General features: G+C 34.5%; 2 protein-coding genes across 3 annotated transcripts; both read right to left on the bottom strand.

Annotated features, from left to right (window-relative positions):
- Window positions 1-707: 707 nt before the first annotated feature.
- On the bottom strand, window positions 708-5,017 carry LOC148605448 (uncharacterized). Its single transcript, XM_088549962.1, has 2 exons — window positions 4,546-5,017; window positions 708-2,807 (listed from the first exon to the last, which is right to left on the bottom strand). The coding sequence occupies exon 2, from the start codon at window positions 2,598-2,600 to the stop codon at window positions 1,128-1,130; it is 1,473 nt and encodes a 490-aa protein (XP_088406088.1). The 5' UTR covers window positions 2,601-2,807; window positions 4,546-5,017; the 3' UTR covers window positions 708-1,127.
- Window positions 5,018-14,495: 9,478 nt separating this feature from the next.
- LOC148605447 (uncharacterized) lies at window positions 14,496-17,214 on the bottom strand. Of its 2 annotated transcripts, none has more exons than XM_088549487.1 (2): window positions 17,126-17,214; window positions 14,496-16,279 (listed from the first exon to the last, which is right to left on the bottom strand). In XM_088549487.1, exon 2 carries the CDS (start codon window positions 16,272-16,274, stop codon window positions 14,577-14,579), a length of 1,698 nt encoding a protein of 565 aa, XP_088405613.1. In that variant the 5' UTR covers window positions 16,275-16,279; window positions 17,126-17,214; the 3' UTR covers window positions 14,496-14,576. The 2 variants fall into 2 exon arrangements, with proteins under 2 accessions (XP_088405613.1, XP_088405612.1); XM_088549486.1 differs by lacking the exon at window positions 17,126-17,214 and adding an exon at window positions 16,802-16,874.
- Between the last annotated feature and the right edge of the window lie 863 nt (window positions 17,215-18,077).

Here is an 18,077-nt window from a genome sequence, read left to right as displayed (position 1 = left end):
AAACAACAAATGGAAATAAAAATCCCTACCTACCGACCCTTCAAAATTATAGAATAGTGCTCGGAAACAATTTTTTTCGGCCTTGAAAATTTCTCATCTATTGCCTGACAGACACTAATATCTGCCTTATATGCACTGGAAAGTGTTAATTTTATCTCAGAAAGTATTTTGCTGGATCAAAGATTCAGCAAATCCTGCTGTAGGCTATACAACGCTGCACATAGCTTGCATATTACAAATTGAATCACTAGATCACCTACTGGACATTAAATCACATGATAATGCATTATTTTTAACGAATGAATAAACAATAACCCACATTCACGGGTTTGACTATGCCCGGGGACTGTGTAAACGCTTTGATGCTTTACACCGTCCATTAGAGACCCCAAACGACAGCCCAGGACGTCAAGAAACACATCAGTCCGTCATGCATAACACATATTAGTGCAAACCTGGTCTATCAGTATTGAGTATACATGTTAGCACGAAAACGAAAATTAAACCAAGTACAGTACCAGTCAGCTGAATGTCAGCGTCACACTTATCGCGCAAATGATTGGCTAACACTGTGTTACGAAAGATTTTTGGGGATTTTAGTGGTTTATTTCCACGAAGACAGTCGAATTATCTCCTTGAAGCAACGTTGTTCTAGCTTTATAATGCAAGAAATGAAGGATGTAACGGATATACGGAAAGTGCTATTATTTTCAACTTTATTGTTATAGTATTATTTAATCATCGTCTTCAATTTTATTAGTGAAACTAGAAAACTATAAATTCTGTGGTTTCTTTTGCATCTTTGTACTGATTTCAGGGTGATCCGGACACTTAGAATAGGAGGGGGTGCAAGTCGGGGTTCCTCAGAAAGGGGGGTGCTGGGACATTATTTATCAGTTTTACACATTAAAATGACAAATTTTCTAATAAAACGGGGGTGCAATCCCTGCACCTCGTCTGGATCCGCCGCTGGATTTTGTGAATTGTTCTTTGATCATTTCCTTTGATACTAGAGTATGCTAGTAGTCCTATTTGTTTCGTATGTTGTACTTGTAATAAATGAAAATACAAACATGTAGTATCATGATGTACTGATGCATCTGTTATTCACGAAATAATTGTTTGATTCACCAATCAACTGTGTGTACGAACACTGAAGAATTTTCACAAACAACTAACAATTCCTTTCTTTCAGTGTTGAAATTGATACCTCGCGGTTTAACCATGCCATCCTCAGCACTTAGAATTACTCTTCCGTCTTTCCCTTCAGAGGAAATCAACCATATATTGTTACTTTTCCTACACGCTACAAATATAGATCTATCACTCGTTGAAGTGACCCCTAAAGGCTCTTTAAAATTTTCATGTGAAAATTCCCAAAGTTGTTTCCCCCCATAGTCGTAGGCTGAAACACTGTTGTCGGAAAAATGAGAACATATGAAGTGTTTTTCAAAACCATTACAGTAGTATAAGCGTGAATTCAATTCGATTCGATGTGAATTTGAAAAAGTTTTCGATTCCCGCCGCCAAATTAATCTTCTGTCGGGGTCTGTCCCAAAATAGTACCCTTGATTGTAGTCAACAGCAAAAGCATATTTGCCGAGACCTGTTGTTTTTCCTGTTTCTAAATTAACTATTACAGCTTCCTTTGAACAAGCAAAGCCAACTAAAGCGGAGTTAGTCTTTTCATCCCGACAAACATCTACAGGACTATTTTGAATGGATTTTATTATTATCTTCAGATCGCTTCCGTTTGGTTTGCAAGAGAGAAGTTGTCTTTTGGTGAAATTAACCAACAACAACTCACCGGATGGCTTAATTATACCAGAAACTAGAATATCGACAGACTGAAATTTCAGTGAAAATGTGTGCTTTAATGTCAGTTTGACGTCATCAATAGATGACTGTTTACACCGTAACATGTGAAACTGTGCTTTGTCCTTCTTAGTTACATTCAGAGGGGTTTCGAATGGATTCATTTCTATTTCAAGTAATCCGAATTCTGTTAGCTGTTTGATGGCCCGGTCGATGTTAGAAAGATCCAGACTGAAGTTAGGCCTTGATGTAACATCGCTTTTTACTAGTGCTTCAAGATATGATTCATTGGCTTTTATTTCTTTCTCAACTTCCTCAATTGCGAAGAAGGTCTGATGATTTGTAGAATACGTCTTTAAATTCTGAAGATTTTCTAGAAGACGTTGTATTTTTTCTTTCCTGGTATGTAATTCTAGAAGGAGATTGTTTACGTTAGTCGTCGCTTTCTCTTGATTAGACTCCAATGATTGTTCCACCCTATTTTCTAACTTATCTAAATATTCTGTCAGCCTCTTGCGTGCATCTTTTAATTCCTGCTTACATGCTTTTACTTGTGTGTCTATATGCAAAATCGTTTCTTTACAATGAGACTGCATTTTTTCAAAATCTAATTTTAAATTTGAGGCATTCTTTTCTGCTAATTCAAATTTCGCAGACGATTTGATATTCTTTACAACATTGGTGAAGGTGTCAATATCTTCACATGCGCAATTGGCATGTTTCTCCTTTAAGCAAGCGGGACAACATGACTGCTTATGTTTCTTGCAGTAAAAATCCTGTGGCATTTCATGTTCAACACATCGGAAGCTGTTAATGATCTTCAATGGTAATTACTGTATGGTGCCTTGTTAGTTTGAGAGACTCGTGGAATTTTTTGCAGGCATCACATAGACCGTCTTCACATTGCGAACACCAATAAGTGGCAAACTCGGTCAAATCTTGATGTTGGCATACCCCACACAAGTTGTCTGTAACACTGGTCGCCATGGTGTCTGAAAAACAAATAAACACTCTTTAAATCAAAACAGATTGGCTAATTGTGAGGTTCTTACATGTAAAAAAGAAATGTGAACATATCTCAGAGGCTGGTTCTGACTTACATGCTCAAAGTATTATTTCAATTAAGCATATCATTTGGCAAGTATGATACAAATGAAACGTTCAAAGTTTGCTTTTGTCTTAATTCAAAGATATATAAATTCTATGACCTACTTTAATTTTTTAGAGTAGAGATGTACTAGTTATTAACATAGTTTTTGCAAAGCAAAGTGTCACAGGAGACGTTAATATAATAAGTTATTCGACAGTGGTAGACCGGGAAATTCCTAAAAGTCGGGGGATGGGGGTGATAAAGCTGTTTTTGGTCATAAACGGGGATGCTCCTTTTGAATCAACAAACGGTCAAAATATGGAAATAGTATTACAAATCCAGCATTGGTCTATATATTTATCTGACACTGTGTTAGTGATAGGGTTTATCTAAATCTAACTAATTTATTAGCAACACGTCTTTAAGTTCTTACACAACTTAATCAAACACATCAATAAGAATGAAAAAATCACAATTAAGTTAAAAATAAAATACTTTACTTCACAGAGGGCAGTTGAGACAAGCATATATGGACACGTTTAATCTTCACACAATGCTTAATTTGGGTTGTGATTAAATGTCTGACAAAATATTTACCAGAGTGAAAGTGATCAAATAAATACAAATTTGCAGTTGGACATAAACGATAAGCGATTTCTGCCCTTAACTCCATAAAGACATGCAGGCGCGTAGCTGCCGTTAGGCAAAAAAGCCTTTGCCTGCACTTAATTTACCAATTTTTTTTTGGAGATAAAATACATCCAGAAGAGGCATAAATGATGCTCTAAAACGCTATCGCCCCCTGAACCCCCTACCAGGGCTCCGCCCTGGACCTGCTGGGGGCCTTAAGCAGACCCCCTGCCGTAATTTGGCCTCAGCTACGCGCCTGATATGGGCCAAATCCTCTTAAGTTTATCCAAAACTTTCTTGTGGACTATGGATTCTTAGTTTCTTATAGCACAATTTTGCAGCGATCCTTTCACTTTTACTCAAAGTAAGTCATTGCTTGGAAACGTGGGAAATGTTTGCTTTAGTCCCTTTAATTTTGACCCCATATTGCTTCACGGATACAGCATCAGCCCAAATTCCATCTAAGCCCGACTTTTGTGCTATGGAACCCTAATGGTCCAATTTCACAGACATTACACTTTTGAATGAACAAATCTTTTTCAATCCATAATTCCTAATATAAATGATTCAAGTCATAAACAATTATTCCACTGGCCTTTATGGTAATAAAGCATTGTAGTACCACAGGTACTTGGAGGGGGATTTTTTACGTTAAAAAAAAAAACGAAAGAATATGCTATATCAGCAAACATTGATCTTATACTAACCATATTAAGTTTTCCGATACTTGGAGGGGGGTCGACTGGTATATAGGACGCTCTTATCAGCCGAACTGGACGTTGATAGAATACCCGCGCATGTTCATTGACATTATGTTATATCGGTACATATATGATGCAAATAAACGATAAATAGTAAAATATTTTTAAAAAAATATTATAATGAGGGGGAGGGGCTATGGGTCCAAACAGGGTCCTGTCCTCACGTACCTGTGGTCCACTGCTGTAGTCAAGGGTCCAGACCATGAAGTATACAAAGAAATTTAAATATTTTGTTAAAACTTTACTTACAAAATGTCTTTGCGAATTAAGCTTTTAAAGTATAATATACTACAAATAGCAGCCGATAACTAAGCCACGTTAACCAGGAAAGCAATTACGTATTATCAACTGTACATCCGGGTATGGAAACAAAACGCGCCAACGCAACCAAAGACCGAATTATTCTGTTGTTTAGTAAACTGGTTCTCGCTTGTATTCTACGACGTAGTAGTCAGCCGAGACCCAGCTTAGTCGTTTAGAAGCATAAAAAATAGAAGTAAATAAAAAAAACCCATCAGATTAGTAAAAGACGAATGTAGACCGATACAAATGGATTTCTTAACGACAGAATAATTCGGTCTAACCAAACCAGAACGTAAAAAGTTACTTATTGTAAAACATTTCTCTGCGAAAAGAAATGAAACGGAACAATTAAGATAAATTTCTAAATAAAATAGTAAAGAATCGAAACAAAACGAAGCGCAGAATATTTTCTATCAAATAATGAATTATCTAAAAAAAAACTTCCTTCTGGTTCTTTTCGAAAATATCATTACCCAGAGGTGGATCCAGACACTTTGGAGGGGTACCAACCAGGGTTTCACAAAAAGTGGGGTGCTATGACATTATTTGCCATTTTTGGTAAATTTTACATGTGAAAATGACAAACTTTTTAATAAAAAGGGGAGGATGCCAACCCCCTGCACCCCTATGGATCCGTCACTGCTACCACTTACTTGAAATGCATTGCAGACATTGAATGAATTTGCACTTTTGTTATATAGGGAATTTCATCCAAAAAAGGAACAAATCAAGTCTTTACGTCAGACAGATGCTTGTCCCTTAGTATAGTGTGGTAGTACTTATGGGACAGTGCTGCCTAAAACGGGTGCCTATATGTTAAGAAGGGAGACATTTTGTTCTTTCATGGTTAAAAGGCATAATCGTTACATTTTTTTTAAAGAAAAGGCTTTTTTACATTTTGGGGTTTAAAACTCAGTTTTTGATCTATCAAAACTGACAATTTGGGAAAAAAATTGTTACCCCCCCCAACCCCCCAAAAAAAAAAACAACAAAAAAACAACAAAAAAACACAAAACAAAAAAAATAAAAAACAAAAAGAACAAAAACAAATAAATAAAATAAAATGAAGTTAGCGCGGTGGATACATTCCTTTTGTTATTAAGTTCTTCTGTTGGGCTATCGTTTTATGCTTATGTAATGTGAGAACATTTTTGATGCCTTTGGTGCACCCATGACTACAGATTGGTATTTGAATGTATCGATCCATGTAATTATTAGATGGTGCGGAAACCATGAACAAATTGGCTTTTGGCCCCTTTTGAGCCTTTTTCAACGGTAACCAACCACAGCTTAATTTTTGTGGAATTTTTTCCTGTTCTTATAACATGAAAGTCTAAACTGAAAATTACAAAATGAGATATGATATTTCAGCTTTAATGGTTCTTCTATATCATATCACCAACCACAGCTCACAGAGAGTAGTGCCATGTAAGTCCGGATATTAAAATGCAAGCGGCAAAATAATACTCAATTTAACTCATACTTTAACTCATGAAATCAAAATGGTGGTCCTGTTCGAGAAATAAAGGTTTTAAAATTTAGTTCGTTTTACCAAACATGGGCAAATCAACAGGTGTTTCTATAAATAGCAGTGGTTACCTCTTTTGAAGAATACGGATTATATTTTATTTATATCCATTTCTTTTGCGTGTTCTTTCGGACTTCCGACGTAGTGTGCTTTATTTTTTTATTTCCTAGCTGAGAAAATATGGGATAAGCACCTGGAAAAAAATCACGAGAAGAATACTTCAGGGTAATACTTACAGGCTATTTTGCATTGTTAGTTTAACTTATGGGCCAGATCTGAAAACTTCTGTTACTTCAATATTGAATGAGTAATCAAGGGAACCAATGTTATATCATATATCATGTACTGATCGTAAGGGACCGGCATATCACCCCGCGTGTTTACTTTGTTGTTAAAGTAGATAGACAAAACATCTAAAAATATTTGTTAGCATGAAGATGTACAAAAATTATTGCTCTTCAGCTGGAATCAATTTTACTTCGCTCATCTCTTCCCTAGGGACAGCCAACCAATTCCAAAGAAGAAGAGAAAGACAGCAGAGGAAGTTTATGATAGACAGTGTATTTTGCTTGATAGAAAACTAATAAAAACAAACTTGAAAAAAAATTAATCAACAAATTTCTGCACCAACGTGACGAGGAAGAGTCCAATGTTTTGGCTCTTCTGTCAACGATGATATAATAACGTCCATGGAAAAACCTTTTTGTGTGACATTTTTCATTTTAGTGCCTACGTTATGCAAAATAATAGTGTTATATTATATATCATTCAGATAAGACGTCTAACTCCAAACTAGGGGCAATTTTTTATTCAAAATCTGTTTATCAAGGACTGTCTGATTGTTTGGGCATTACTGTGAGGTTGTATTTCAGTATCTATTTGCTGGGAAATTTCATCCTCAATTAACACTGGTACCATAAGTGGTATTCTTTCATCTATGCATTTGTTATGTAGCTTCATTGCTGAAGTTATGATTTTTACGCACTTGGGCGGCTGATAAGGTAGGTGGCCACCAGTTTTATGAAGGCACATACAAGTAAAAAAAACTGCATTCAACATTTATGTATTTTATTATTGATTATTTATTTACTTCGTTATTTGGAACATAGTTTTTGGTCATTGTTAACAATGCAACTTGTAATCCTCTCCGATCACACTTTTTAATTTTCCCAAACCAGATAACCATAGAATTTACTGATGTTACAGTATAGTGTATGTTCGTTATAGTTCTTTGATGGTTGTAAACACTAAGTGTACCGACTGAAGATGTTGAGGCAAAGTAAAAAATACATAGTATAGTCTGTTACGTTTAGCAGTCACTGCTGCCTTCTAATTGACTGGCGCATTAATGTGTCTGTCGTTAAATTACTTTTTAATGTAATTTTGAAGGATAGTCATCCTTCTATTACCATGATTATTTGTTTGTTTGTTTGTTTTGGTTTTGAGGCCTTTCAGAGTTTAATTAAAGGTGTATTTGCACTTGTTGTAGACCTTTTGTGATCTCTGAAAGTATTTACTATTTTGTATTAATAGGTTATACACTGGTGCATTGTTACGTTTCATTGTATCCGTTCTTTTCTTTTCTATCATTACCTAAATCTTGACTTAAACACACCAAAGGATCTTTCAACTGGATTTCTGGTCTTGCAATGTGCAGCATTGTACCGTGACTCTTGAACAGTAGTTGTCCTCAATTTTGGGGTCGTAAGCCATTTCTTTAGGGGATAACCCGAATCGCCAAGAAGCCAACTACTGTCCAGTGTTTCCATATATTGGGGTATGCTAGAATTAGCCAAAATGAATGAATCACTTGTGGATCCTGGCCACTTAACGACTACATTGGTAAATCTGAAAAAAGAAGACGGAGTGTCTTATTTAACAATATTATTTGTTATATTCATCTCATTGAAGAACTGTTCCAACTATATCTTACACTCGTAAATTTAAAAATTGTCAAGATGAGGTTGATAATATATATGAAAACTTTGTAGACTTGGTGACAACTGAAATGATCGAAAAACTGTCTTCTGAAGCATTACATATATTAACAACTTTAGCATAATTTAGCACATTTTAGTCAAATTTAAGCAAATTTTAGCAAAATTTACATGTATATGAACACATTTTTGCACTATACAACATATGTATAAACATAAATAAAATACCTTAAATCATGTGGCACAACAGCTTGAACATTTATAGCTGGATACTGTTTTCTGCATATGTAACAGGCTCATCTTTATGTGGGCGCTGAATTGGAATCAATGTCCCATCCACAGCTCCAACAAAATTTGGAATTCCACCAATTTTGAAAAATCCCTCTTTTACACTAAGGATGTTCTGTCGGCTGGGGAATCGGATGCTTTGGAGTCTCTGACAAATTGTTTGGTCACATCTTCCACACACCTCCTGGCTGAAGGTTTAGAGATGCCGTGTAGATCGGCCGTTTCTGACAAGAAGTCCCCTTTTGCCAGAAACCTCAGAGTTGTGATGACCTTATGAGATTTTCGGAGAATATCGGACTACATTAGAATGTTGTTTTTAGGCTGAGTGTAATTTTCTCTATCATGATAGTTATATTAGATTTTTTTAATATCACGTTTCTTTTTTAATTTTTTTTTAAATTTTTTTTTTATTTTTTTTTTCATCCTCTGAAAATCGGAATCGACCTGAACCTCGAACTCTTACTTGAACTTGGTGATTATGCACTCATAATTGGGTCTTTAATTCTACTACAATTGCCGACAGAGGTATATAAATGTCAATGAAATGTTTGACCCTGATCTAGATAGGAATTTGTATGGTGGAAAGGGAAGGATGGAAATGTGTATTTGTAATTCTGCACAATTGCGAAGAGAGACAAGCTATTTTTCTTAGTAGGAGTTAATTATTTTCTAGACTCAGAAAAAAGGGAGCTCAGGATGGTGAATTTACATTTTACGTGAATTTATTAAGAAACTTAGTAAATCATTGATTAAATGCCTATTTTTAGGTCTCACTAACCACTTCTAACGTTTCCATTACTTTACATGTTAAAAAAGTAATTTTCAAAGTCTCACAGTGAATTCCCAGGACAAATGACATCTTAAAGTTGCATACCGTTGCGAAACTTGGAAAATAAGGCTTCCAAAATCATTATGCTAATGGTACGATGATAGTAGAAATTCTTCACAAAATTTACTTGAATAAATAATACTGAAAATCCACATTTTTACCTGTTCTGCTGACAGCATGGAGGCAAATTACTCACATGTAAAGAATATTCATACACTTTTGTAGTTAATTACATATATGATTTTAAAGTACACATTCTCAGCTTCATTTTGACTACTTTTAATCATAATACACACAAATAATGCACTTACAATGCATATGTCTAGGTTCAGTGTGTTTTTGGTACTACATTGGGGGGGTGGGGTGGGGGGGGGTGGCCATTTGACCCGGAAGTGGTTAGTGAGACCTTAACTAAAACATAAACAGTGCCTATTACAGCCAATATAATACGTCTCATCTTTTATTCACATTGAAAAATGTTTCTACACTTGTTCCCTTGCTTGAGCACAAAAAATACAGAAAGTATCAACTAATATCTACAGTGGGACATTTAATACAATGGGATCCTAGTATATTCTGGGTTTGGATGGAGCGGTGGGTACCCCCAGTATACTAATATACGGGAATGTGAATTATCACGAGTACTTTTTAAAATATTCGTAGATTTGGGTGTGATTTTTTTTTTCTTATTGGAAAGTATATATTTGGTATGAAATATCTAATGATGCTTGACACATACTTTTTAATGGTGTCATTTACCCATATAAGAACGATTTTCTGTATTTTTGTTTGAAAGCTTGCACCCAGTTCTGTTTCCTTCCGTATTAGATTTACTTCAACATTATGAATATGAAACGGTTTGCTACATCCATAGTTGGGTACGGATTACATGTAATTTTTCACTAATGGGCACTCGAGTCATAAAAAAGTAATCAATTAAAAGAATCAAGATTAGAGCGAAAGGAATACATCCCAAGGATAAAGACTACAAAAGGAAAAACACACACACACACCCAAGAAAAGAATTGAAATAACAAAAATAAAACTTTAGAAATTGAGCAACTCGGAGTAATGGAAAACAATAGAGTAGCACCCCCTCCTTCCCGTGAGTATTCTCCTCTCTATTACCCCCACAAAAATGCACAGAACATGGACAGTTGAATTTTTTTTAGGTTAAATTTTTTAAATATTCTAGAGTGGGTGGAATGTAGATATCTTCTGTGGTAAAATTAGCGAAAAATTAAAGTTTCAACCTAAAACCGGCTAAATCTACCCCTGATAACCCATGCTTTGCATATTTTGGGGTGGGAGGCGTACGCCCAGCAGGTCCCGCCTGAATCCGCCCCTGTTTCCCTGCTTTTTATTCACTTAGTTTTTGTCCGTAGATTTTCCAATTTACATCGCTTTAACCATGCATAGTTTCCCGTGATCTTTCTCTCAATTTAAGTTTTTGTTTTGGTTACAATTCCCCATTTTTTTGCCATGGAAGTCTATTTATAGACTGAACTTGACTTAGAGATCGTTGGCAACCTAATTACGTAACCAGGGTACACATTTCAACATATAACTATCAAAATAACACTACGCGAGTTATTCTCCTTGCAAAGTTTGCATGAAGATATCGCTCCGCCGCCGATCATACTCCATGTCAAAGATGTGATGTTTACGTTACGTATGACGTGGAGGTATAACGATATTAAGGCTATTTAAAATGTGTAGAACGGCAAGATTTCAATGATTATATAATATTAACTGTTTAAATTTTGTCGCAGAGAGATGGACTATTTTGTCAGATTGACCCGATCATTAGTTGGGAGGAAAGCTCAATCGAGATTTGCCAATTTATTTCTCTCGATCTGATACTTTTAATGAAAAAGTCGGGAGCTTCTAATGACGGATTTCCGGAGCTGCAATGTACACTTTTTGTGTAGTAAGTGTAGATTACAGTGGCGAATCCAGGGGAGAGTGCAATGTGGTTGGCACCCCTCCTTTATATTGGAAAATTTCATGTGTGATTCAAGGAATTTAACTTCTGTACATAAAATGCAACCACTGTGTACATATGTGTTAATTACTACATGTACATGTACATAAATAAAATAAAATGGTGAACACACATGTACATACATGTAGCAAACAATGAAGTATATAAAATAGAAAATAAACAGAATTGTTAAATTATTATGATTTCAAAGCAGAGACATACACAATGTCTCTGTTTCAACGGTTAGGATGAAAGGAGGTCATTTGACATTCATCACATTCAGTAGATAATATTGAACTATCAAAAAGGAGGGGTATCCAGTGAAATAAAGTAATGTCCTTGGGACGTGAGTGGATATATGAGCCATGACATTACACATAGACTTGTACATGTTTCTAAAATCCAAACTTCCACACCAACCATAGAGCTTTATCACATACCCTATATCACACACATAGACTTATATCGCATACCCTATATCACACCCCTAGACCTATATTGCTACATGTATATCGCATTCTCTGTATCACACCCTTTGACATATATTGCGTATCATAATATATCATACCTTGCACAGAATACAATTAAAGTAAAAAAAACTGTACATTTTGTATAGATAAAATATAAGAAAGAAGGAACATGACATGCAAAAATCTGTTTGATATTCTTTATCAACCCTCGACTCATATGACCCCGCGTGCCAGTGTCCCAGCCGCCCTAGAGTTTATGTAGGAGTCTCCTGTTGATACTGCATGTGATACAGATTTTGGTATGTACTATACAGTGTGGAATTTAAAGAAATAGTAATACAATGTACATGACTGTGTATTATATCAATGTAAGTCATAACTGATTATCAATATGGTTCTTTTTTAGTACATTGTCAAGATAAACCAGATACATTTATTTAGAATGCAGATCATAAAGTAAGAAACAGGATTTTCATGACACAAGAAAGACACAGTTATGTTTGAAATTCTGTGTCCATGAAAGTGCATTGAAAGTGTGTTGGATGTCAAGGCTACCAAATGTAGACCTTTTCTAAGAGCCGATTTTCATGGACGTTCTTACATGTACAATGTACGAGGTAAGTATTGAAGGTATGCATTATTTATTCATATGCTTTTTATGTACACAGTTATTTAATACTGTTGTTCAAAACTAGTGATAGGTGTAATGTTTTTATTGCTAGTGTAGAACAATGTAGTCATATTTCTAAGCAAAATTTGCAGTTTACATTTGTATGTCTGTGAACAAGAAGTTTACACTGAAAACTACAAAATTACGTGTGCATGTACTCTATGGTAAATTAATTAAAGATTTCATAAATGAAATTATGACATTTGTAATATAGTAATACATGTATCTAATTTGTTTTTTACTTTACAATGTAACATTAATTGCTCATAGATAAATCAACATTCAGGGATTGATCCAGAGATTTTGAAATGGGGGTCCAAACATCATTATAAATTAGCAGGTAGCTAAAATCATACATGGAAGAAGCCCTAAAGCAATATCCTTAGCAATCTTTCCATTTTCTGTATTTAGAAGGTTTTTGTGTGGTAAATGAAATGACTTTCATTTATTGGTTTAAACTCATCATTTCAAACCACTTTTATGATCTATCTGGTTATGAGGGGATGTTGTTTTAACAATGACAGGTGAAAAGTAATCTGTTCTACTCTTACTTATGTTACCTGTTATAAATAGTTATTGAAAAAAAGATGTGCTCATGAAATACACTGTACATTTTTGTAAAGTTATTTTTTTTCAGATAAATTTGAATTATTTTAGAGAAAGAAATGTTTATTAATACAGCTGATAGAGAAATTAAAAGAATAAAACCTAAGAACACTGAAATATAGTAGATATATACTATATTAACATTTTTAACGTAGGACAAAAACTATGAATAATGAAAGAAATATTGTTTGCAAAATTTCAATCGACCAGTATTGATCACTGTGGGAATATTGACCAGGTGGTTTAAAACCAGTAAAAACCTGACATTGTTATAACCACCCAACTCTTATTTTTGCCTGATTTGCACGAAATTATATGTAGATGTAACAATATTTCCCAAAAAGAGGAGGTTTCTCCATATCATATGCTTAAAATACATGTATATTTTCATGAATTCACATTGTAACATTTTGCATATATCAGACACTGTTATGATTTTGTCCTTGATTTCTTTTCAGTGGTTATCACTTAGAAGTTTCACTAGACAAAGTGAGAAGAAAGCAAAAGTAAAACACACCATTTCAGTGCTGGGACACTATTTAAGCATGAAACAAAGTTCATGATTCTCAAGTGCTGGTACATGTATGTGTAGCATGAAGCAGCTGTAAATGTCTGTCAAAATCTCTGAATAAAAAACTATAAAAAAAAAAACATGAAGCCTGACTTCTTAGCACTTACGTATTTGCAAAACATAAGAGTTACTTATATTGTAATCTTTTATACATTTGTGAAACAATCATGCAGAAATAAAGTGAAAAAATGCACAAATATTATTGAAAGCAGACAGGTATAAAACACTCAGCAATAGTAATTCGTCATTAAAAAAAAGTGGTACTCATGGGATATGAGTTCACTAGCTGCTTTTTTTTGTTTTGGAGAGAAAAAAAGATGGATTTATACTCAAAATGTATTTGTGATAAAGACATCATATTCCTTGTATTCACAACATATCTCTACCACTGACTTTTCAAAGTAATTGGAATCTTAAATTGTTCAAATCTATGAGCTACAAAGTTGTTTTTAGTATATGATCTTTAAACTACACAGTAATTTTATTCTTGTTTGAACTGGAAAATTCCTAGAGAAAAGTGATACGAGTTAAACCCCTAATCTACACCACAATGACAAAGACCAATTTTAGTTTTAATTTATTACAAAAAGATTCTGCATCAAAGTGATCATTTCTCCCTTGAGATTAGACCTGTGTTCAACTTCCTCCAGTCTGCAGGATTCATTTCTACTTCATGCCGAAATTTCAAGGTGTGGATCCATTCTTACTTTGAAAACATGAATGTTTTTGATTACTTTGAGGTCTTCCTTGACTCAGTGCCTCAGCACTTTGATTTTAAAATAATAATAATAATAATAATAATAATAATAATAATAGTGGCACATATTAGGGGAAGAAGGGGATCCTGAGGATTAAATTCCCCTTTTTGGTCAAATATTTTGTAGAAGTTGGTTAAGAAATAACATATGATACACTAGTCTCCTACCTTACAACTTTATGTATGGGAACACTCCACTTTCCAAATTTGTAGATTCGCCCCTGTTGAGCTAAAGAGTTTAAATACTACACGACAATGTAATTGAACATATTGAGACATTTATAATCTAAAATGTACAAACAAAATTCACAAAAAAAACTATAAGGTTTGCTTTTCACTAATCAACCGCATACAAAAATACAACTGGGGAGTATTCACAAACAACAAGCAACTCCTTTCTTTCAGCGTTAAAATGGATTCCTCGAGGTCCTTCCATGCCATCCTCTTCGCTTCGAAGAACTATTCCGTCTTTTCCGTCTGAGGAAATCAACCAAATATTGTTACTTTCCCTACATGCTACAAATATCAACCCGTTACTGGCTGAGGTGACCCCTAGAGGACCTTTAAAATTTTCATGCGTATAATCCCATAACTTTTCCCCCTCGTAGTCGTTAGCGGAAACACAGTTATTTACATATTGGGAACATATGAAATAATCTTTAAAAGCCTTACAATAGTTTAAGGCCGACTCCAATTTGACACGTTTCAAATTTGAACAAGTCTTAGAATCCAACCACCACAACGTTTTTGTAGAGCAATTGGTTCCAAAATAGCTTTCTTGATCATAATCAACGGCATACGCGTTTTCACCGAGACCCGTTGTTTTTCCTGTTTCTAGATCTACCACCACAGCTTCAGTTGCCCCAATAAACCCCACTGCAGCAGAATTAGTCTTTTCATCCGGACACACATCTACTGGACTCTTATGAAATGTTGATATTGTTTTAAGACTGCTTCCATTTGGTTTGCAAGAAAGAAGTTGTTTTTTGTAGAAACTAACCAGCAATAAGTCGCCAGATGACATAATTACACCAGAAACTAGATTCCCGCAGACTTGTGATTTTAACGAAAACATGTATTTTAAGTTCAGTTTGAAGTCATAAATAGACTTCGGATTACGTCCAATCACGTGTAACTGCGCTTTGTTCATCTTTGTTACATTCAGAGGGCTTTCAAATGGAGTTCTTGTAATTTCCAGTAATCCGAATTCTGTTAGCTGGTTGATGACACGGCCGATGTTAGAAAAATCCAGACTGAAGTCAGGTCTAGATACAACATCGCTTTCTATTAGTGTCATGATATATGATTCTTGTATCATTATTTCTTTCTCAATTTCCTCAACTGCAAAAAATGTTTGATGATTTGTAGAATATACCTTTAAATTATTTAAACTTTCTTGAAGACGTTGTATTTTTTCTTTTTTGGTATGTAGATCTACGAGAAGATTATTAAAATTAGTCATCGCTTTCTCTTCACCAGACGACAATGATTTTTCTATTCTATTTTCTAGCATATCTAAATATTCTGTCAGACTCTTGCGTGTATCTTTTAATTCCTGCTTGCGTGTTTTTACGTCTTTACAAATATGCAATATGGTGTCTTTACAATGCGACTCTAATGTTTCAAAATCTAATTTTAAATTTGAAGCTTTCTTTTCTACTGATTCAAACTTGGCAGACGATTTGATATTCTTTACAACATTGGTGAACGAGTCAATATCTTCGCATGCGCAATTTGCATGTTTCTCATTTAGGCAACTGGGACAACAAGGCTGATCGTGTTTCTTGCAGTAAAGATCTAGCGGCATTTCATGTTCAACGCATGTATATTTTCCCGCTAAAAGTGAAGTAGGCAGCTGTTTATGGTCTTCAATGGTAATTACTGAATGGTGCCTTGTCAGCTTTAAAGATTCGTGGAATTGTTTGCAGGCATCACATAGACCGTCTTCACATTGTGGACACCAATAAGTGGCTAACTCGGTAAAGTCTTGATGGTGACATACTCCGCACAAGAAATTCGTACCACTAGTTGCCATGGTTTCTGAAAAAAAATGTCTCAATAGATTGAATTTTTGGTATCTTTTGATGTAATAAAAAATGACAGTTACCTAAAATCTATTTAAGGAATGACTGCTATATTTTTGGTCTATGAGGAAATAACCTCAGTCACGTGGTGCACACTAAATAACTTACGTAGCAGGTTATTTTCAAGGGTACAGTGCGGTCATTGGGGTTATTTCAAATAGACCGGAAAAAAGATAAGTCATTCCTCATCATTAAATTCTGGTATCAAAATTAATCAGCAAAAAAAAAAAAAAAAAAAAAGGTTGATAACGTCACAGTCACATTACAAAATTTGGTCTATGGATTGATGGACTAAATTTTCTATCCAATCAAAAAGCGTGTTTTTCTTAAATTAAATTATAACAAATTTTGTCAAGCCGTTCTCGTCAAAAGTTTGGGAATAATTTGTGATGTAAAATTACACATTCATAATGTCTATTCCAAACTTTTTTTTATTACGCTCATTATGACGAGAACGGCGTGCCATTATTTCGCTTACGTTTATCCAACGCAGTTGTGCTTACTTCATTGATTAACAAACCCAATTCAACTATCATTATTGAGTAAAACCTGTCAATTAAGAGAATAGAAATATAATTTAAAATACAAAACTTGTTACTCATGGCTGCAGTCGATAAATACACGATCCATCCTCGGAAGAGGCATAAATTGTGTGTGGGTGAAAAAGTCATTTTTGCTGTTCATGATTGATTATCACCAATCAATAGTCAAACATATGATTGACCAGAAGTGTAACATTCAAGGTCTATGACCAGACGAAATAAACAAAGTATAAATGTCATAAATAACAGATAAAACTTACTTTCAGATCATAACATACGTATTTCCATATCAATATTGCATTTAGCAAGAAATATACGCAATTAGTTCCTATGGAAACCCTGATGGAACATAACATTGGTTATTTATCATGTATTTCAATCATTACTGCTGCTGCTGTAGAAAAAATAATTATTTCGGGAAAAAAAAATGAAGTCAACATAAAAGTCAGAGAAGAAAATGGTATGTGCCTTAGTCAATTGGTATTTTTTCTTATCAATATTAAACAAACAGATAAAAAAACAAGCAAGGCTACACGTTTCGCATGTATATTCATTAATTTAAAGAATTAATCTGCGACGTATAAATCGTTCAAAATTAGAAATTGGTGACAGAGGCGGATCCTTGTCCGATCAAAGGGAGTCCAAGAAAATATTGCTTAAGTTTTGCGTTTTTTCACCTATTCCAACCCCCGAACAGCCCCCCCCCCCACCCACCTTCTAGTAGTGGAAGTTGTTCCGAATGTGTTATCAGAGTTACTTCAACAGTATTATAATAGAAAAATTATTAGTATTTAAATCAGTGCATTTCCCGCTATTAGAAGAAATACTGAAATATGAGATTGTTATTTAACCCATTGTCAAACAGGAATGAACTTAACATGTATGAGCACGAATTCGCGCTTTTACTGGTCGGGCTGTTGAGGCCGTACAAACCACGAAGAATGATTGCATGTTAGATTCTGCTGTCAAAGTAGCCATGCACCTGATACCACAATAGAGAAAATTTTTTTTTTTAAATCTAGAGATCTGTTGAAATAGGAAAACACACATCAAAGATTGACAAAAATTCATATGTATTTCAAGGTTGCAGATAAAGGCAAAACTGGCGTTAGAGGAAATATTTACTATAAAGTATAACAGCAGGAAGAGGTATACTTGTAAGTAAGCTTTCAATTACATGTAATTTAGTACTACACAAAACAAAACAAAATT

This window comes from Perna viridis, chromosome 10 (assembly GCF_037379345.1).
Source record: "Perna viridis isolate PV_CMFRI_1.1 ecotype Kerala chromosome 10, ASM3737934v1, whole genome shotgun sequence".
NCBI lineage: Eukaryota > Metazoa > Mollusca > Bivalvia > Mytilida > Mytilidae > Perna > Perna viridis.
The sequence above is the reverse complement of the archived record's forward strand: the minus strand, read 5'-3'. Positions and strand labels throughout refer to the sequence as shown.

Bases quoted from the DNA above. Each gene is read 5' to 3' on its own strand.
- LOC148605447 (XM_088549486.1), bottom strand. From the start codon at position 16,859: ATGATAGTTGAATTGGGTTTGTTAATCAATGAAGTAAGCACAACTGCG. The intron at 16,280-16,801 runs GTAAGCGAAATA...ATTTTTTTTCAG, and splicing joins CACAACTGCGTTGGATAAAC to AAACCATGGCAACTAGTGGT.
- LOC148605448 (XM_088549962.1), bottom strand. From the start codon at position 2,600: ATGCCACAGGATTTTTACTGCAAGAAACATAAGCAGTCATGTTGTCCC.